We start from the raw sequence: 21,724 nt of genomic DNA, 5'->3' as shown, positions 1-21,724 counted from the left end.
GCGAGTTATTAATTCAGAATTGTGAGTTATAAGTCAGAATTGCGTGATATAAAGTCAGAATTGCGTGATATGAAGTCAAAATTGCAAGATATAAAGTCAGAATTGCGTGATATAAAGTCAGAATTTAGTTATGAGTCAGAATTGCATGATATAAAGTCAGAATTGCGAGATATAAAGTCAGAATTGCGAGATATAAAGTCAGAATTGTGTGATATAAAGTCAGAATTGTGAGTTGTGAGTCAGAATTGCGAGATATAAAGTCAGAATTGTGTGATATAAAGTCAGAATTGTGAGTTGTGAGTCAGAATTGCGAGATATAAAGTCAGAACTGCGTGATATAAAGTCAAAATTGTGAGATATAAAGTCAGAATTGCGTGATATAAAGTCAGAATTGCATGATATAAAGTCAGAATTGCGAGATATAAAGTCAGAATTGAGTTATGAGTCAGAATTGCATGATATAAAGTCAGAATTGCGAGATATAAAGTCAGAATTGTGTGATATAAAGTCAGAATTGTGAGTTGTGAGTCAGAATTGCGAGATATAAAGTCAAAATTGTGAGATATAAAGTCAGAATTGCGTGATATAAAGTCAGAACTGCGTGATATAAAGTCAAAATTGTGAGATATAAAGTCAGAATTGCGTGATATAAAGTCAGAACTGCGTGATATAAAGTCAAAATTGTGAGATATAAAGTCAGAACTGTGTGATATAAAGTCAAAATTGTGAGATATAAAGTCAGAACTGCGTGATATAAAGTCAGAACTGCGTGATATAAAGTCAAAATTGTGAGATATAAAGTCAGAACTGCGTGATATAAAGTCAAAATTGTGAGATATAAAGTCAGAACTGCGTGATATAAAGTCAAAATTGTGAGATATAAAGTCAGAACTGCGTGATATAAAGTCAAAATTGTGAGATATAAAGTCAGAACTGTGTGATATAAAGTCAAAATTGTGAGATATAAAGTCAGAACTGCGTGATATAAAGTCAAAATTGTGAGATATAAAGTCAGAACTGCGTGATATAAAGTCAAAATTGTGAGATATAAAGTCAGAACTGCGTGATATAAAGTCAAAATTGTGAGATATAAAGTCAAAATTGTGAGATATAAAGTCAGAATTGTGTGATATAAAGTCAGAATTGTGAGTTGTGAGTCAGAATTGCGAGATATAAAGTCAGAACTGCGTGATATAAAGTCAAAATTGTGAGATATAAAGTCAGAATTGCGTGATATAAAGTCAAAATTGCGAGATATAAAGTCAAAATTGCGAGATATAAAGTCAGAATTGCATGATATAAAGTCAAAATTGTGAGATATATAGTCATAGAATTGCGTGATATAAAGTCACAATTGTGAGATATAAAGTCAGAATTGCGAGTTACAAAGTCAGAATTGTGAGTGATAAGTCAGAATTGAGTTATGAGTCAGAACTGAGTGATATAAAGTCAGAATTGCGAGATATAAAGTCACAATTGTGAGTTTATAACTTGCAATTCTGACTTTATATCTCGCAATTGTGAGCAAAAAAAAAAAAAAAAGCAGAATATAAAGCAAAATAGCAGAATTATTTTGTGTTGAGGGAAAGATATGTGTTCACCAGGTGGTCACTAAAGTGTTCATATATTAAGTAAGGCAAGTTTATATAGCATTATACACTGTAGCACATTGCAAACACAGTGGAAAATGAAAGCCGGTCACGTAGGCGTAATGAAGAAAAAGTCAAGTTTAAAAACGTATAAGAAAAATTAAATAAAATAATAATTTACTTTATTTTTATTTTAATAAAACTTAATGTTTAAATACACTTCAAAGAACTGCACAGTATGTTCATATGAAAGATTGTGGAAATTAATCTATGTAAAATCAAAAAAATTACACAAGACAAAAACAACAAACAAACATTGTAAAACAACATTGAACTACTGTTGTCTTTTGTGTACCTGCCTAGCGAACAGAAAACGTTTTCAGGACGTTCTGGCAAGGTTTTCTTAAAGTTATCAACAACCGTTCTTCTAGTAACATTAACAGAACGTTCGTTCAAAGTCATCTGGTCTTTAATAATGTTCTTAAAATATTTGCACATTTGACCATGGACAAAAATGCACTGCACAATAATTTCACTGCAGTATATAATCTTATCACTGTCACTTATAAACCTTTTAGAAAGTGTCTCATGATGATGATATCTGAGAACGTCAGAGTATTTCTCAAAAGTTTTCCGATGTTAATTCTGGCTTGCCTGGGATCACAGGGATGTCTCCTGGAAATGAATGATTATCACATGGCGGGTGTGATGGGAGATTCTGTGGTTCTGCTCAACTCATTACTCCTGCACAAAAGAGAGCCTGTTGTGACACAGAGAGACACAGAATGCAGAGCTCATACAGGACATTCCTGTGAAGTCTTAAAGCATAACATACTGATAAAACACCCTGTGACCTTTGCACAACATATAAAAAGTGTTGTAAAAACATTTACTTTGTACTGACACTTTTGGGACTTTAGGAATAAGAGATAGACTGTGTTGAGAAAGGATAGCCAGACGTTTGACTTCTGGCGTTAAGGCTGATATACGTCACTAGTGTTGCCGACTGTCCCGTATTAGCCAGGACGTCCCTTATACTGGACCTAATTGATTTGTCCCATACATGACCTCCCTTGTCCCGTTTATTGACTGCTACGCTGATCTAACAGCCACTTACTTTCATATATTTTGGGAGAAGTGGAGGAATTGACGTGTTGTAAATCCAACAGATACGATTCTCTAAATTGCGGCGCAAACTAACATGGCGGCGCCCATCGCGCGTTATAGACAAAGTCCCTTTAAGACAAATCATGGAGTGAGCGGAGAAGAGCGAGCGTTTTCAGCTTTCGTCATCAGAAGAGTACGCACGTACTGTACGCGCACCGCCTGATTTTTGTTACTTGTACTTGTACTTTGTACACACAGGTCGAACACGCGTATTATTATTTTTTTGTTGCAGTAATTAGTTTATCCACAAGGTGGCAGCCATGCCCTGGGGGTGTCGATTCGCAAGGTAGTCAAAGAAAAACTGCATAAACAGAACAGACCGGAACGCATGCATGCTACAGCGACGATGGAGGCCTACATAGACGACAGATTGTGTTCAGAGTTTAGAAACTACCCTCATTTGTACAACTCTCTAAAATGAAAGAATACAAATATATTTACATGGGTTGTAACTCGTGGCGAGAGATTGCTCAAAACTGCGGATGTGTCGAACGTCTGTGTATGCATACGAGTCAAATGAAGTATACTTTGCAAGGCTGTTCGTTTGACTGTGCGTGTACGCTAGCGTACGCGTAAAAAAAACCAAAAAAAAAAAACCAGGGCTTTAAAATGAAAGGTCAAGTCATCCATATTGCATTGTGGGATACAATGTTTCACAACTGATCATCTGAGTATTTCATGCATAGAGGAAATTCACATACAGTGCACAGCAGTAGTAGTTATTCTGACCTGTATGACTGTTTGGACTGTTTGTTAAAATAAAAATTATAAGCACTTGGCAGTTTTGATCATGACTATTATGGTTTCCCGAGCCCTTCATATGTAAACTTACTCTGGTAAAAAGCCCTGTCCTGCTCTCTTTAACACTCATCTAGTTAATCCTGACACACTGAAGCTCTTTATAGAGGGGCCCTGTAAAGGTCACTGATGTGGTTCATGGTCTAATAAAGCACAGCTATTATGGTCACATTTACTTCAGCTGTCAAACCGTAGATTTTTTTGGTTGTTAACAGCTCATTTTATATGAAGGAATAGTAGTGCCTTGTCTGATGGTTCTGATGGCTTCTCTGGAACAGGAAAGCAGTTTCTGGAGAATGTGTGTCGCCACACGCGAGGAGGGTCTACAAGTGCCTGATAACAAACTTCAGTCCAGTGACAATGGACGCACTGTTGGTCAAGATTTACACAGGTAATAATCAGCTCATTTCGACTGGGTTATATGTTGTTCTAACACTCAACAATAAGGATCTTTCTGCTGGTCAGAATGGGCCAGTATTTCAGAGTTTCACTGACCCCAAGGCAAAAATGACAAATTTTGCAATTTTTGGTAACATATTTTTAAGATTTGCATTCAGATGCATTTTTAAATTTTGCTAATATTAGGACTTATTAACAAGCAATATTTACAACATGTATAATATGTATTATTGCAATTTAAATTAAAAGTTTAAAAATAAGTGTTTATCTTTTAATCAAACTCCATAAAGCATGCATGCATTTATAAAGTGTAAAGTGTATAATCAAATAAACATAATTAAAAAATATTTATTATTAAAATTGTAAATAAAATTAATACAAATATATATATATATATATATATATATATATATATATATACATATATATATTCAATAATAATAATATTAATAATAATAAAATTATTGAAATTATTAAATGAAACCAAATCAAATAAGCATAATTCATTAAAATAATATTTGTTATTAAAATTGTAATTAAAATTAAGTAATAAAAATTTTTATTAATTCAAATATAATAATAATAATTATTATAAAAACATAAAAAACATGGCCTCAGTCCATGTGTCTATCTTATTGTCAAGCTCTTTAGCAAATAATAATAATAATAAAATTATTAAATAAAACCATTAATCAAATAAGCATGATTCATTAAAATAATATTTATTATTAAAATTGTAAATAAAATTAAGTAAAAAAAGTTAATTATTCAAACATAATAATAATAATAATTATTATTATAAAAATATACAACAAACTGGCCCCAGTCCATTTGTCAATCTTACTGTCATGCTCTCTAGCAAATAATAATAATAATAATAATAATAATAATAATAATATTTAGTATAATTATTAGTAGTAGTAGTAGTTAGTAGTATAATAATTAATATTAATAATTGAAATGATTTAATTAAATATTTAATCAAATAAGCATAATTCATTAAAATAATATTTATTATTAAAATTGTAAAATTAAGTAATAAAAAATTTAGTAATTCAATAAAAACAAAAACAATAATAATTATATTTATTATTATTATTATTATTATTAAAATATACAAAGAATTGGCCCCAGTCTGTCCATTTTACTGTCAAGCTCTCTAGCAAATAATAATAATAACAAATCATCATCATCATCATTATTATTAGTAGCAGTAGTATTTTCAGAAACAGTCCATCAGTCCATCCTTATTGCCAGTCCCTCTAATCTATTGACATATTCCCATAAAAAATGCATTCATGTAAACATACACCACACACACACACACACACACACACACACACACACACAGAGCTCTCTGAATATTACAGTGTAAATGCTCTAATGCACATGTTTTCTTGTTTATCGTCTCTAGGGACACTTATATCTACTTTGGAGACAGGCTTGCTCCATTTAACGGACAGGTTATAAACGATCAGAGCAAACAGGAGCCTGATCCAGAGAGGAAGCCTGCGCTGAAGACTGTGTGTAGAGCCACCAGCACTGAAGTAAGACTTCATCGTCCATTAGAAACATCACAACATTCCTCTGATCTGATTAGAGGCCAGTTCTGTGGGCTGGGACATATGAACGTCTGACATTTTCAGAAAGCTTAGAATAGACAACCAGCCGAGATCCCAAATAACTCCACTCCTACAAACTCGGCTATGCTTCTGACAGCGGGCGGAAAAATCAGGAGCTTATTTTTCTGAACAAAACATCTATTGTTCTTGTTTGATTTGTCAGCCCAACGAAATGAGCGTGTTGTTTAGTTGAGAATGGTTTCAATTAGCCATATATTACAGAAATACTTTCACTAATCAGCGAACTTCAGAAATAACAGGAAACCGTCTGCCTGGGGAAAAAATGAAGGAACTCTTTTGAGTTTTGGCAGTCGGTAACATTTTTAAACATTTTTCAGTAAAATGAACCATTTTGCTTTGGAATTCGGAGAATTAAGTTGTTTACTCAAACAAGATAAACATTACAAAAAGAGAATATAATTAATGTCAACCATTTTTTTATGACATTTTCAGTTATTTATTTAAATGTGAATGCAAGGTTGTTGCTTAGCTGTTGCTATGGTGTTCTGGGTGGTTGCCAGGTTGTTATTTACTAGCCCACCCCAAATTCTCCAGATATGGCTCAGGTCCCTTTTTCAATGTAAATCTATGGGATTATTTCAGCTGTTATCGTCTGCCAGGTCTGATCACTTAGAAAAATAAAACCTCACTTTTTTCCCCCCAAAAGCTATATGATTTGAGGAATAATTTAAATTTAATGACAAGTTGCATTCAAAGTTTAATGCTTAGGGTTATGACAAATGACAGAGGTTACACTTTATTTCAATAGTCCACTTTAGACATACTAGTAAAACATGTTCCTGCTCCCACGGTCACAGAATGAAAATACTATTTAAACTTAATTTTGGAAAAATACTTTGGGCCAGATTTACTAAAAGCTTGTGCCAGCACAAACCCTCTTTTGGCGTTAAAAAACTACTGTCGGAATTTACTAAAGACACGCAGTGCAAAATTAGCGCTGAAAAGGCGTGGACTGAGTTGTTTTTGCAACAATTTTTTGTATTGCAAATCTTAATATTAACTGGCTTTCTATTAAAGGGGACCTATTATGCCCCTTTTCACAAGATGTAATAAGCCTCTGGTGTCTCCAGAATGTGTCTGTGAAGTTTCAGCTCAAAATACCCCACAGATCATTTATTATAGCTTGTCAAATTTGCCCCTATTTGGGTGTGAGCAAAAACACACCGTTTTTGTGTGTGTCCCTTTAAATGCAAATGAGCTGCTGTTCCCGGCCCCCTTTCCAGAAGAGGGCGGAGCTTTAACAGCTCGTGCTTCGGTCGCTCAACAACAACAAAGCTGGAGAATCTCACGCAGCCAAAATGAGGATTGTCAGTAACGGTGTTCAGCCTTACATTGTTCAAACAGGAGTCGACACTGATGGAGAGACTCAGGAAGAAGTTACAACTTTTAGAATGAAACTGGACGTTTCTGAATGGTTAGTGGATAAATTTATGTAGTTGCTGTGGAGTTGATTCAACTCATCGACTAGCATGTGGCGTCATGTTAATCTTTTGTGCAAATCCAGCGTTGAATTGACCCTCGTTTGTGAAGCAGTCCGGCGTAAAATGACGGCATGGTAACAACACTCTACTACAACAACTCTTCCTCTTCTCTAAAGCAGCCCAACATGGACTCACCCCCTTTGTTGAGTGTTCTCGGGGGCGGGGTTTATGTAAATTTTGGGGTTTGTGATGTCACCAACCCGAGAAGAAGCTTGTTGTAGTTCCTACCAGCCGTTTGTTGTAGTCCTTAAACAGAGAATTCTTTAAAAGAAAATATCATTGAACTTTGAGCGTTGTAACTTTGCAGATGTTGTTTATGCTCAAACAGCAAAATTACACACTAACTAAAGTTAAAAAAAAGTGAAATCATAATCAAGGACCCCTTTAACTTCTTATTTATTGAACTGTTGTATAAAATCAATATCACATTTGCACTCGTGCTATTCAGTACAAAAACAGCACTGGTGAGATATTGTTAATTATATAATATGATATAAATATGAGACAAAAACTCATACAGGGGCATTTTTGCCTCGATATCTTGAATTTTAGGGTCATTCTAACTACATTCTATACAGGCTCCATCACGCAGTGAGTTGTTGCCCTGCTTCATGTTCATCATCAATCATCTGTATGAAATGTAAGATGAACTACGTATGTAGGTCTGGGGCGGGCTGGGTGGGTTAACTAATTAATTAAATTAACACGTTAAATCGAGAGCCCTATAGCAGATATTAAGCAGACAGTCTACTGATACTCTAAAGAATGCTATAGTTGACATGTAATTGCAAAGTTACTTATAGCTAGTAGTAAAATGTCTAAAGTGGACTATTGAAATGAAGTCTTACCATCACAGACCCTAAGTACAAGTAGTAGCAATAGTAATGGTTACTTTAGTCAACACCACATAACCAGCTAAGCATACACATGTAGGCTAGTAAGAGCTGGGCATGTAAGCCTCCCATGTCGGCGGACCGGGGTTCGAGTCCCGCTTAGAGCGGGCGGTTCGAACAGGAGGGGTTCTACCTCTCTTTGAGCAGATATGAAATGCGCAGGTCAAATGTGATTAAACAGACCTTAACCAGGAGAATCCATTCAAGACACTGAGCAGATCCCAGATGCGGCAGAAACTAATTTGATTCAGGATGGGAAAAGAGACACAGAATCTTACAGGGCTTTTGGTATGATCCATTCAGATTTTGAGGAGAATTGTTCCATGTTTATCTGTTGTTTGTACAGCAGGGTTTCTCTCCGTGTGAAAGGAGAGCTCTGTTCACTAATGTCAATGAATCAGACCAGCTTGGCTACAGTTTCGGAGAAAAGGAGGCAATGGGAAACAACAATAACTTGAAGGTGGGAAGCAAACCCTGTTTTTCCCTTCATTTGGAAAATCCTCAAGTTTAAAGTGTTTTGTGATGCGTCTTTAGCTACATTAGGGCTATATGTTTTGTTTTGGGGGGTATGACTGAAATCGATATATATTATGGAATTATGGATGCCAGTTTCTGCTTTACAGTGAAAAAATACATTTATTTCTTATTAATATATATATATATATATATGGGTCAATGACGTGACGGGTCTTTTTTTTTTTTTTTTTGTCCAAAGGCCTTAATAATAATAAAAAACAAAGATATGACATCCAAAGTAGGTAAGGTAGTACAACTAGATCTCTTTTATTGAATCCAAAAGGTTTTAATTATATTTTGCTACATATAAAGGTATTTTAAAGATTTTGAAGTGTCAAAAGATTATTCGGTTTAACCGTCCAAAATTTCATTTGCGATTAAAATATCTTAAAATGTAATAAATGTATATATTTTTTATTCTGGCATGATTTTATAACATCATATATCAACATAGTGCAACATGGTATTAAAATTATGTGTAGAAGTCGTTGCTTTGTTATGAGAAAAAATGTCCGGAAAAATGAATTTCATTGATGTCATTCGGAGTAACCGATATAAAGGGACCATTTTGGATCAAGTCATGTGGTCAATATCATGTGACAGGATGTGACATCATTCAGACACCTGCAAAGGGCCACATGGTCATGAAGCAAAGTAACTAACTCTCTCCTAACTATTCTATCTTAAAAATTCATGTTTTCACTTGCTCATACGCATGTCCCAAAACATCAGGTCATTCGGTACAACCGCTATAAAACATGGAAAATGTTGTAATATTTTAAAAACTTGTACTAAATATAAAATGTTTGATTGTCCTTTTGCTAGCTAGATATCAGCCTGTTAGCATTGTTTGAAAATATCGTCATTTGGTATAACCAAAAGTGTCATTCAGTAAAACCGAAATTTTGGTTAAACCAAATGACTTTTTTGGTGACAAATTTTGTCCATCTTGTAAAAAATGACAAAATCAGTGTTAATTGATTATAAATACCACATAATCTCATTGTTAACACTGAATAAAACTTCAAAATTAATTATATCTCCATTATGTTTGTTTTTACACTTTTAAAAACCTTTATTCGTCAGTGACCCATATATATAAGAAATAAAGTAATATTGTAATATTTGATGTCTAAGAAATACAGTTGCAAATGTAGGAAAAAAGTGCCAGATGTATAAGATATAAAGTAGCAAAATCACATTTATGAGAAATAAAGATTCAAGTGTGAGATATAAAGACAAATACAAAAAATAAAGTCACAATTACTTACATATAGTTATACTACAGTTCAAAAGTTTGGGGTCAGTGAGTAAAACATACTTTGGTAACACTTTACAATAATGTCACATTAACTAACAATTAATTAATCTTTGAAAATGATAGTTAATAAAAATACAACTGTTCATTGTTAGTTCTTGTCAGCTCAGGTCCATTAAATAATGTTAACAGATACAACTTTTGATTTTACAAATGTATTAGTAAATATTAATATTAACATTAACTAAGATTAATAAATGCTTTATAAGTGTTTTTCATTGTTAGTTAATGTAAACTGATGTAGTTAACTAACAAATGAAAACTTATTACCAGTCCTTTTATTCAGTATTCATCAAGGATGCATTAAATCATCATATCAGAATGATTTCTGAAGGATCATGTGACACTGAAGACTGGAGTAATGATGCTGAAAATTCAGCTTTAATCACAGGAATAAATTACATTTTAAAAGATATTAAAATAGAAAACAGTTATTTTAAATTGTAATAATATTTAACAATATTACGTTTTTTTACTGTATTTTTGACCAAATAAATGCAGCCTTGGTGAGCAGAAGACACTTTAAAACTTCAAAACATTAAAATGTCTTACTGGCCAAAAACTTTTGAATGGTAGTGTTCGTCACACCACCCAGCCCTGTTTCGAAGTGATTTCTAGAATACTACATTTTTTCTAGCATACTACCACTATGTGCATGTTTGCAGATGCCGATTATTAAGGTGTCAGAAGATGACAGCAAGAACTGTGACGATGAGGATCAGAGCTGCCAAGAGACGTCCTGCAAAAGATCTCGCTCTAACTCCACCAGTAAACAGACCTCCATGAACACGACACCTGCAGTAGTCACCAGACCAAATATTGTCTCAATATTCATTTTTATAGTATAATTTGATGGTGCTAATCCCAGTTGGAACTTTTACTACACACATACAATGCCCCTTTTTCATTACATAACCTAATAAACTCAAGAGAACATCCAACAGAAGATGTTTTGAGCTTCTGAATCTTGCTTCCCAACAGTACTCTGATCCATGCACACACATTGTCCAAATGTGTCCAACATCGAGAAGGACGTCTTATGTAACTTCACTTGTCCACATGCTTTTAGGCGTTCACCCGTACTGGATCGGAGACTTGGATACCATCATTATGAAGACGCCAGAGCTGTTCCCGTGTCACGCCCACGCCACCGCAGGGTTTTACGGCAACAGGAAGTCTCTCTCTCAACAGCTGGAATTCCCTCACAGCATTCCACAGGTGAGGGAGGGTGACCGGATCATGTGATCAGATCCACTCAGAACAGATTAAAGGCCCGTTCACACCAAGGACGATAACATAAGAAGTCATAATGTTATGAGTTATGACATAAAAAGTCATAATTGTGGTCAGTTTCACAGACAAGGCTTAGTCCCGACTAAAATGCATGTTTGAGCCGTTTTAACCAAGCGGCAACCTTCCGGTCTCTCTCTTGAATCCAGTACGGAAGTGACTTAAACTGCAGTTCATCAACTGGCCACTAGAGACAGGCTCCAAAAGGGTGTCAATCCCATAGACCCCCCCCATGTTAAAATGCCCAACTTTACAGCAGAAATAAAATATGTTTACAGCCTTGTACAAAAAGTGGTTTTGGTCTATACAGCTAATTTTGCCCTTCATGACAACTGTGAAGCGGTGAATTTTTTTTATAACTCATCGGTTTAAATTATATTAAGCCTTAAAGTTCTGCATAATTAAGGGAGTGGCCACTTGAGTGACAGGTGGATTGCCGCTGCTGTCACTACTAGCCGTTTGTCTGGTGTCTTGGCTCCACCCACATCCTGCCTCTTTGCCCATTTTCGCCAAGATGACGACGGTTGACTCCGCCTACTTCTCCGCCCACTTTGGGCTTCAAAAATGCTCTCCAGAAACCTACGGGTGACGTCACAGACACTACGTCCATGTTTTACACAGTCTATGGTTTTAACTGAAAGTAACTTGAACATACTGTATCTTATAATATATCAGTGTCTGTTTTGTCTCAAGATGCACACCAGTAATGTTTTTTTTCTAAGGCATGTTTATAAAAGCTACTTAAATGACCTAATTGAACTAAGGCTTAATCCTGGCTTAATCTAAACCCTTTCTGTGAAACCAGGCCTAAAAGTCATAATTTTGACTTTTTAATCTCATTATGACAGTATGCTATAAATGACTTTTGTCATAATTTCTACTTTTTGTCATAATTATGACTTTTTGTATGTAAAAATTTATGTAAATTATTGTGTGTAATAATTTCAACTTTTATTTTAATCTTAATTTAAGTTTTAGTCATTTTATCTGTTTTATTCATTTTACTTATTATTATTATTATTATTTTTAGTCTTTATTTGAATAATTTTATTACTTACAAACAAATTTTATGTCAGATATTTGCCAAGGCCAATATATATATATATATATATATATATATATATATATATACACACATACATACATACATACATGTGTATATATATATATATATATTTATTAATTAATTAATTTGGATTATAATACATTTTTTATTATACATTTATAAATTTATTATTATATTTGTATTATAAAGTTTAAATATACTTATTTATTATAAAATATAATTTAATATAAATTAAAATGTAAAAATGTTTTTAAACTGTGCCACTGATATACCAGATGTAGCAAAATCTCGACATTTTTACCATTGCACAGAATACATTGAGTAATGTCAATCAGTTCGTTTTTTTTTTTTTTTTTTTTTTTTGAGTTAACAAACTCAAAAAATTGTGCTGATCCATATTTGCCAAGTGCAAGTCCTCATCTTGTAGGCCAATCCTGAGTGTAAAGTTATGGAGAATGCAGCAGACATCTGCAACCTAGTGACTTTACTACAAAAAAAAAAAAAACATTCTGGCAAAGTGCCTGGTTAAACTGGATTGCGGATGGTTAGTGAATAAGATGTAAGAAAAATCCCTTACAAAATAGGTGCAGTTGTTGAGTTAGGTTTTGCCTGAACAGTTCTGAATGAGCAGAGCAGTGAATGGTGAATTGCCTTTCAGCTGTTGCACTTTATTTGATAAGGCCATCATTATACTGCTAATCAAATAAATGGCTGTTGCAGTAAGTGCTCGAAGCATCTCTCTCGTTCTCTAGAAGTGCTCTCTACAAAGTGCTTTCCCTCTCCACATCAGCAAAGTGGCTATTTTTAATGAATGTCATGGGAATATGCCACATGCAACACAAATACCGTATGAGCAAATCTGCTCTGTGTAGCAGAATTTCATGAAATGAAAACATCTCATATTGTTTTTTTTGGCCCTGAACGCAGACCTTTGACACCTTACCACATTATTTGTGCTCTCCTCGGTCTCTGCAGGCTGTGGTTAGACCATCTCGCTCTCTGAGTTCAGCACACTTGGTCCCCTCCTGCAATAGCGTACAGGCCTTCATCATCTCCAACATCGTCCTCATGAAGGGCCATGGCAAGGTAACCAAACACAACTCATATGGGCCATTCTACACAATTGGTTCAAAGTCAGAGTTGGAAATGTCTTGAAATTTTTTTTTTTTCCCACAAATTTTGTATGTATGCAAATTGTATAATATTCAAGCTCCACATTTCTAGTAATTGTGCAGTTAATTCTCATATTGTTTTTCAGAAAGTTTTGGAATATTTTTCCTCTCCCCAGATTTGTCAGTACTGAAACAATGATAGATAATTTAATAAGAACGGTTACATTGACCTATTAAGATTTTGTTTACATCTATCTTGTAAATAAAGGTCTACCTGTAATAACAATTACAATTTTAACAATATTTCAAATGTAATTTATGAAATTTGTTGTATTTTGAATCCAATCTTTCTTTGTAAAAGGCATAAAGTTTATCATATTGATTTCAAAGTTAAGGATTCATTAGTTTGAACCAAACACTATAATAACATCTTAGTTGATATTTCAGTATACTTTATTTTTGACAAAACATCTCATGTTCCGGTCGTGACTGCACATTTTCGCTAATGACAGTAATGTGTTGGTAGTGACCACATCACATTACAGGATTTTAAATCACATACTAAAACATTTCTGATCACAAAATTCTGATGATTTGCATAACTGTACTAAAATTTAGTTTATTTCCCCCAAATAAATTATTATGTGTTTCCTTTTGTCACTGCCAAAACAATGATGACATGTTTCGGTTGTGACTGTTTCGGTAGTGACAATTTTAGATACTTTTGAGCCTAGCTAAAGATGCTAATCAGCACATGGTTAGCTAGCACAGATCTGAACAGTTGTACACACATAAAAACTACATTTTATGGAATAACACTCAAAAAAGTGCTTAATTGCAGAAAAAATGTGTTTGGTAGTGACGTTCCTTAAAGTTACACACAGATTTTCAGACTTTTGAACACATTTAACTCAAAATGATGGTCCTATCTACTGTGAAAGAGAGGCTATGAGAGGGAGGGACACAGGAATATTTCCTAAACAAAAATGTAGAAGTGTGTTAAAATCAGTCTCAGTTAATGGACTAAAACATACACTGTTTCGGTAGTGACATGAAAATGCGGGACACATTTTTTTTTTTTTTTTACATAAAGTTTCATGATTTAAAAATAAAATAAATATTTTTTTTAACTTCACTTTTAAAAAAAATCAAAAATACATTTTTTAAAAACAACAATGGAAAAAATTGCAAAAATTATTTCAATATTTTCACAAGTTGAAATTCAGTGGTTAGCGTTCGGGACATCCACTTCTCAATTGAAAGTACCCAATAAATGATGATGTTATATATATTAAGCTTACTGATATTTTAAATATTATTGTGGGATTCAATAGATAATAGAAGGATTTTAGTAAACATCTAAAATTTGAATACTTAAATGCTTTTTAAATGTGTTTTTTGGTTGTAGGACAGCAGTTTACACCAATTCTGGTGTAATAATATGATGCATTGAATTCTCACCATATAAATCACTCTCGTGGTATTCCAGGGCCTGGGATTCAGTATAGTCGGAGGCAGAGACAGCATGTACGGCCCAATGGGGATTTACGTGAAGACCATCTTCCCTGGAGGTGCAGCAGCCGCTGATGGAAGACTACAGGAAGGTGGACTCATTAGTTAAATATAATACTGTAATTGGTAATGGATGAGTACATATATCCAGACACTTACCTTAAAATGAAGCTTTCCCATCAACACTCACAGCTGCATTACCCAGAAGTGGAAAGAAAACTATATTAGTGTTTCTGGATTACAGGAGACGAGATACTGGAACTGAATGGTGAATCTCTGCACGGCTTGACCCATGAAGATGCCTTACACAAGTTTAAAGTGAGTAACCTGATCTGAATGCCTTCAGTTGTCAAACACACTGATATTGGGATGTTTTAAGGGCTAATTTATCAGTAACTTTAATAGGAAAAATTTCACATGATTAATCCACCTAGAAAGTATGTCGATCTATCAATAAATCAATCAGGTTTCACCAGCAATAAACTGCTTTTCTCTTTCTGAAGCAAGTGAAGAAGGGTTTGTTGACGCTGGTGGTGCGGACGAGTCTGCGGGTGGGCGCTATGCTGGGCAGCCATGGACAGGTGTCTCAGTTATGCCGATCCAGATCGCTGAGCTCCAGCACCGGTATAAGTCGAGTCAGTGCTGATTTGGGAGACTATAACTGCCTCAGTAACCCTGCAAAACCCCAGGACAGAGTCATGATGGAGATCACACTGCAGAAGGGTTAGTATCGAAATCTCATTGTTTTCTTGAATCTCATTGAATTCTTGAGTATTGCTTGTTTTGCGTTTCACGGAAATAAAAAAAACATACAGATTCAAATGACACTAGTCATTCAAAGTGAGTGAATGATGACAGAAATTTAATTTTTTGAGTGGACTGCATTTCTACTTTTCACATTACTTGGTTGATGCAGAGGGCTTCAGAAACATCCACACACCCTGTCAAAACCGAACACTTTCTTAAGTGTGATAAACACTTAAAGTCGGCGTGAAAAGGAAGTTGCAACTGTGTTTTTTCCCCCTATTATGATATTGGTCACACTTTAGATTAGGGTCCAATTCTCACTATTAACTACGACTTTTGCCTCAATAAACTCCTAATTACTGCTTATTAATAGTTAGTAAGTTAAGTTTAGGTATTGTGTAGGATTAAGGGATGTAGAATAAGGTCATGCAGAATAAGGCATTAATATGTGCTTTATAAGTACTAATAAACAGCAAATATCCTAGTAATACAATAAGCAACTAGTTAATAGTGAGAATTGGACCCTAAACTAAAGTGTTACCATGATATTTATCTGAGTGAAATGAATCTTGAACAAACAAAATGTAGGGCGGAACTTGATTTTGTTCATCAGGAGTTGATTGGATGGTTGTGGTTTGCTATTGGTGGATCTCATGTGAGTGACAGGTTGCCCCGCCCTCATCAACAGAGAAGAGATGTCTCTGCAAGAGGGAGGAGAAGTTATTTTAAATCAAGATTACTAGGCACATGAATAAAAAAAATAAACACAAATAAATCATTTATAATAGAAATTGCAACATACTGTACATAAAAAGCATGAATTGTCCATTTTGCTTTCAAGTTAACTTTAAAGGCGTCATATCATGAAAATCTGACTTTTTCCTTGTTTAAGAACTATAATTGGTCCCCGGTGCATTTACCAACCCAGAAAACGTGAAAAAGGACAACCCAGTAACTTTGTTTTGGCAAATCTTTCTCTGCAAGCATGTGAAAAAACGAGCCGTTCAGATTTCGCTCCCCTTGTGACGTAGGAAGGGGATCTTATTATAATATTACCGCCCCTTAATCTGCATGTTTCCACCATGGCGCTACCATTTTGTTTTTGCAAACGACAACGGTGTACCAGTTCTAACACCATGGCAAAAGTTTGAGAAAAGCATGCTAACTGTTCTGTCGTTGGCTGCACAGACGAGAACAAAACACTATTTAGAGTCTCGTTAGCTTGGATAGCCTGTCATTTGACCCTGGCAAGATCGATTGCTAAAAAAGAAGCGTTGCTGTCCAAGCGATATTTTGGAAAAAAATATTAGACCATTCACAGCATTTGATAGCGATCACAAACATTAGCCTGGTGTGTATGGCTCTGTTTGGCAAACAGGTACGTTGTGCATAGTGGGCGTCCATACGGGTTTTGCACAAAAGATTAACATGACGGCACATGCTAGTCGATCAGTTGAATCAACTCCACAGCAACTACATAAATTTATCCACTAACCATTTAGAAACATCCAGTTTCATTCTAAAAGTTGTAACTTCTTCCTGAGTCTCTCCATCAGTGTCGACTCCGGTTTGAACAATGTAAGGCTGAACACCGTTACTGACAATCCTCATTTTGGCTGCGTGAGATTCTCCAGCTTTGTTGTTGTTGAGCAACTGAAGCGTGAGCTGTTAAAGCTCCGCCCTCTTCTGGAAAGGGGGCCGGGAGCAGGAGCTCATTTGCATTTAAAGGGACACACACAAAAATGGCGTGTTTTTGCTCACACCCAAATAGGGGCAAATTTAACAAGCTATAATAAATGATCTGTGGGGTATTTTGAGCTGAAACTTCACACACACATTCTGGGGACACCAGAGACTTATATTACATCTTGTGAAAAGGGGCATTATAGGTCCCTTTTAAAGAACAAACCTTTTCGTTAGCCACCTTGTTTCAAATCCCATCTCTAAAATCGCATCTTGTTGTAATTGATTATGATGACTACAAAAATTCTGAGAAGAAAATTAATCAGTATTTCAGTATTTCTAAATGTGTATTTCCTGCATTTGTCCAGAGTTTGGCGTAGGCCTGGGTATTGGCTTGTGCTGTGTTCCTTCAGCTGGCGGCTGCCCGGGAATCTACATTCACACGCTGTCACCAGGATCAGTGGCACACATGGACGGACGATTAAGGTGTGAATCTAACGCATCTTTAACAGTAGACATAAATATGAGATATGAGACTCCAGTGTTTTCTTTTTTACATTTCTTCATAATTAATTAGCCAATCCGAATATACTGTAAATTTTCATAGTCTGTATAAAATTCCACCTCACCTGTAGGCAATATACTTAAATATTATTATATTATTTACATAAATTGTTATGCACCCTTTCAAATAATCTTCTGGTAACAGTTCAGTAGAGGGAACACATATTCACTATTAACTATGACTTTTCCCTCAATAAACTCCTAATTACTGTTTATTAATAGTTAGGAAGGTAGTTGTTAAGTTTAGGTTTTGGGTAGGATTAAGGGATGTAGAATATGATCATGCAGAATAAGGCATTAATATGTGCTTAATAAGTACTAATAAACAACCAATATCCTAGTAATATGCATTATAATAAGCAACTAGTTAATAGTGAGAATTGGACCCTAAACTAAAGTGTTACCAATCTTCTCTATTCACAAAATGTAAATAATCTCAGTTTACTTCAGTTTACTTTAGCACATTTTAATTAAGTATTTTGAACAGGCAGCAAAAATGTTTGAGTGTGGTCGTTTTTTTTTTTTTTTTTTTTTTAAAGGGTAGGCATGTTTCCACAATGTTAAGATGTATTATGATAAAAAAAAAGGATATTTTCTCAAAGTTGCAGTTGGGTACTGATTATTTTTGGTAAACCAAATGATATACTGCATAAATGGCAACATTATTTTATTTCCATAAGTGTGGTTTCTAGAAAGTTTTTAAAACTAATCAAACTGCGGCACTGTGAATTGTTGTAATGATGTGTGTGGTTGCTGGGTTGTTAGTAAGTAGTATGTGAATGTTTGTCAGATGTGGCGATGAGATCATGGAGATCAATGACACTGTGGTTTGCAACATGACACTGAACGATGTGTACACGGTTCTGAGTCAGTGCAGCCCGGGCCCGGTTCAGATCATCATCAGTCGACACCCTGACCCAAAAGTAGGTCTACTTTCCCTTCAGGAGCATAACATAAGAGAGCATCATGTGCTAAGACAATTTACACTTCATTATGGCTGTGAGCAGTCAAACCTTCATATTTGTGTTCGTAAGTTAGAAGTCAGAGTGTGTGCTAAAATATAAATGCTATAAATTGCACGTGTTTCTCTGTGTGCATGAAGGTTTCTGAGCAGCAGCTCAATGAGGCGATCGCTCAGGCGGTGGAGCACAGCAGACTGAGAAGAGACAGGAGTCAGTGGAGTATGGACGGGTGTAACAGCAGTGAGTTATTGATCTTTTGTTTGCTCTGAAGGCCTATTTCACACATCCTGCAGCTGCAGTGTGTAAGTGATTTTACAGCATAACTCCAACTGTAACTGTGGTTCTGTACAGAAAGTAGTTATTTCAGGGTTACCGCATTAACAACTTCCTTTTTTAATGGCATTAAAAGTTACTGTGAGTGGGTCATGAAATCTAATTAATACTAGGAGGATCACAATTACATACAAATGGTAATGCATTTAAAGAAATCGTTCACCCAAAAATGAAAATTATCCCATAATTTACTCAACCACAAACAGTGAATAGCGCCCGAGTTTTTGAAGCTTCAAAAAGCGCATCCATCCATCATAAAAGTAATCCATACGGCTCCAGGGGGTTAATAAAAGCCTTCTGAAATGAAGCGATGCGTTTTTGTAAGATAAATATTCATATTTAAAACTACGCAAGAGAGAGTGAGATTTTTTTTTTTTATCATCTTCGCTTAATTTTTTTGTGAAGCATTATTTTGCCTCGCCTCAGCTTTGATGAGACGTTTGTTTGGGTTGATTTCAAATATCAACAATGTTTCTAAGAAATCATCTACTGCACCTTTAAGAGGTGGTTGTGCCTGGATTTGGTCAGATTTACTGTACATGGTGACTCTTACAAATAAGATAGGCAGTTGGTTTAGCCATGTCTGTGTCTGATCTCAGGTCTGAGGAGATCAGAACCCTGTTCCCACAGCAGACAGAAGTGTATCCGCTGTCTGGACAGGAGCACGAGTCAGCTGACCTGTAGACGAGCCCAGAAACCCATGATCCGATCATGCAGTGAGGGCGCCTACAGCCAGCGCTGTATACCAGCCAGTGTCACCACTCAATCCTTCCTACAACCGGAGCACGTCACCAGAGTACAGAGCATGGACGTCTCTTTAACAACCAACAGTGAAACTTCACTTAATAACACACTTTCTCCAGCCTCGTTCACGGATGAAGACTATAACATTCCCTATAAATGTCCAGTAAATTTCACTGGACAACAAACATTAGATGTGCATACAGGTGGCGTGAGAAATTCTGCACCAGGACCAACAAACCAGCCACGGAGGTACTGCAGACGACAGGAAGTCACCAGTCAGGAAGTGCTAACTGATTCGAGCGGATCTAGTCGAGGTTCACCAGTAAAAGAGGAAGATCTGCTGCCGTCTCAAAGCAATTGCCAGGTATGGCTATATACTCTACACACTTTATTAAATGCACTATTTCTATTGAGCAAAAACTTTTTTGGTCAATTAAAATGTTTATTTCTTTGTTTTCTCTTCCTTGTATAGGGTTTCATATCAATTAATATCATGTCAGTGAGGTTATGCCCAATAAATTAATTACACACAGGATTTAAATCTACGCATTGGATTGATATAGTACTGCTGATATTTTGCTCTCTGTCAAAGAGACTGTTCACAAGTAGGCGTTTTCACTGTGAGACTGTTGCATTGCCCATAAATGGTAGTTGAGTATTGTAAGTCAAGACGTGATTGGTTTAACTGCAACCCACGCCTTATTGTCAAATTCTTCACAAGTCTTACATTAGAAAATCTTGCACCATCATTGTGCATGTGGACAGCTGTAATGTTATGGCCCTCAAAGGGAAAAAAGACCATTATATCTTTTTTTTCTTATATTCTTATATTTTTGATTGCATCTGACTGGAATCTGGACAGCAAATATAAAAATATATATAAACATAACGTGTTTTAATTTAAGCAATTTCCTATAAAATGAGGAAATGTCAGATTGTGTGACTATCCTCATCATGATCTGTGAAAAACAGAAATGTGTTAAAATTAACAAGAACTCAAGTACAAATTAAATAAATTAGTAATAGTAGTATCTAATGGGATATATATATATCCCAAAGTAAAAATTATATATATATATATATTAAAAAAAACCCTACTACTATTTTGTCACCAGTTATTGTGATTCTGTACAGTGCATGACTCACATTTCTAAATGGGCATCTCTTGGGGCTACTCGAAACATTGGCTAAACAGGACCCCAAAAGGAAGTAAATAAGACGTTTTAAAGCTCTTAAAGGTCCACCTAGTCATCAGTGTTACATTATCAGTTGTCAATGCCACTGTGGGCGTTAGCCATATAAAACATGCAGTATTCAGCTGGTCAGACTACACTGAATTTGTCACACCAGAAGATCATTAAAATGAACTCGTGAAATGTTGATTAAAAGTAAGGAAAAAATTGACAAATGGAGACCATTTGCAGCATCTACTGTAAAACATGCACCTACATCAATCTTATATAAATATCTATTTCCTTCACAAATACATACATTTACCTTAAATAGATAGACCTATATATTTTATATATATTTTACTCACACGGTCTTTAATTGTCTCTCCTCATGCATCTAGTTTTTCTGCAGTCTGTACAGGGCTTTGAGAAAGATCTCAAGGCTTCTGTTTAAGAATGTACGTAGAAATTCATGCTACCTCTTTTTGGATGTGTTCATGTCAGTGTTTGGTGACAATTCTTTGAATATGAATTTGTGTGCACTTCATACTAAATCTTTTTGTCACAGGTTGTGAAATGCTTGAGTGTTTGGCATGGGGCATGGCTCTTGTGTGTGTATACGCCTGTGTTTCTGTTTGCAACAGTGATGCATGATGAAATGATACTGAATGCATTTCTACACCTTTTTCAAATTTTTTTGTAAGATTAAAACTCAGCCAGCCATTTCCTGTTTTT

General features: G+C 35.2%; 1 protein-coding gene and 1 long non-coding RNA gene across 6 annotated transcripts in view; one reads left to right on the top strand and one right to left on the bottom strand.

Annotated features, from left to right (window-relative positions):
- The window catches only part of il16 (interleukin 16), a 40,710-nt gene that overhangs the window by 7,738 nt on the left and 11,248 nt on the right, over nt 1–21,724 (top strand). The window contains exons 3-16 of one of the 3 annotated variants that reach the window (XM_051899278.1): nt 3,833–3,945; nt 5,368–5,500; nt 8,320–8,430; nt 10,470–10,572; nt 10,874–11,022; nt 13,136–13,246; nt 14,762–14,876; nt 15,029–15,102; nt 15,288–15,507; nt 17,583–17,700; nt 18,569–18,701; nt 18,881–18,980; nt 19,673–20,181; nt 21,391–21,447. In XM_051899278.1, coding sequence (XP_051755238.1) covers nt 3,833–3,945; nt 5,368–5,500; nt 8,320–8,430; nt 10,470–10,572; nt 10,874–11,022; nt 13,136–13,246; nt 14,762–14,876; nt 15,029–15,102; nt 15,288–15,507; nt 17,583–17,700; nt 18,569–18,701; nt 18,881–18,980; nt 19,673–20,181; nt 21,391–21,447 — 2,046 coding nt within the window. Of the gene's footprint in view, nt 1–3,832; nt 3,946–5,367; nt 5,501–8,316; nt 8,431–10,469; nt 10,573–10,873; nt 11,023–13,135; nt 13,247–14,761; nt 14,877–15,028; nt 15,103–15,287; nt 15,508–17,582; nt 17,701–18,568; nt 18,702–18,880; nt 18,981–19,672; nt 20,182–21,390; nt 21,448–21,724 lie in introns of all 3 variants that reach the window. The other 2 variants (XM_051899277.1, XM_051899279.1) reach the window with 2 other exon arrangements.
- LOC127515535 (uncharacterized) lies at nt 1,271–21,716 on the bottom strand. 3 transcript variants are annotated; one of them, XR_007930836.1, is made up of 5 exons: nt 21,358–21,716; nt 14,944–14,976; nt 14,734–14,866; nt 13,104–13,185; nt 1,271–2,349 (listed from the first exon to the last, which is right to left on the bottom strand). It is a non-coding gene; the product is annotated as an uncharacterized LOC127515535 (long non-coding RNA). The 3 variants fall into 3 exon arrangements; XR_007930837.1 differs by lacking the exon at nt 21,358–21,716 and having other exon boundaries at nt 13,104–13,275; nt 14,944–15,101; XR_007930835.1 differs by lacking the exon at nt 21,358–21,716 and having other exon boundaries at nt 14,944–15,101.

Source organism: Ctenopharyngodon idella, chromosome 7 (assembly GCF_019924925.1).
Source record: "Ctenopharyngodon idella isolate HZGC_01 chromosome 7, HZGC01, whole genome shotgun sequence".
Classification (NCBI taxonomy): Eukaryota; Metazoa; Chordata; class Actinopteri; order Cypriniformes; family Xenocyprididae; genus Ctenopharyngodon; species Ctenopharyngodon idella.
The sequence above is the reverse complement of the archived record's forward strand: the minus strand, read 5'-3'. Positions and strand labels throughout refer to the sequence as shown.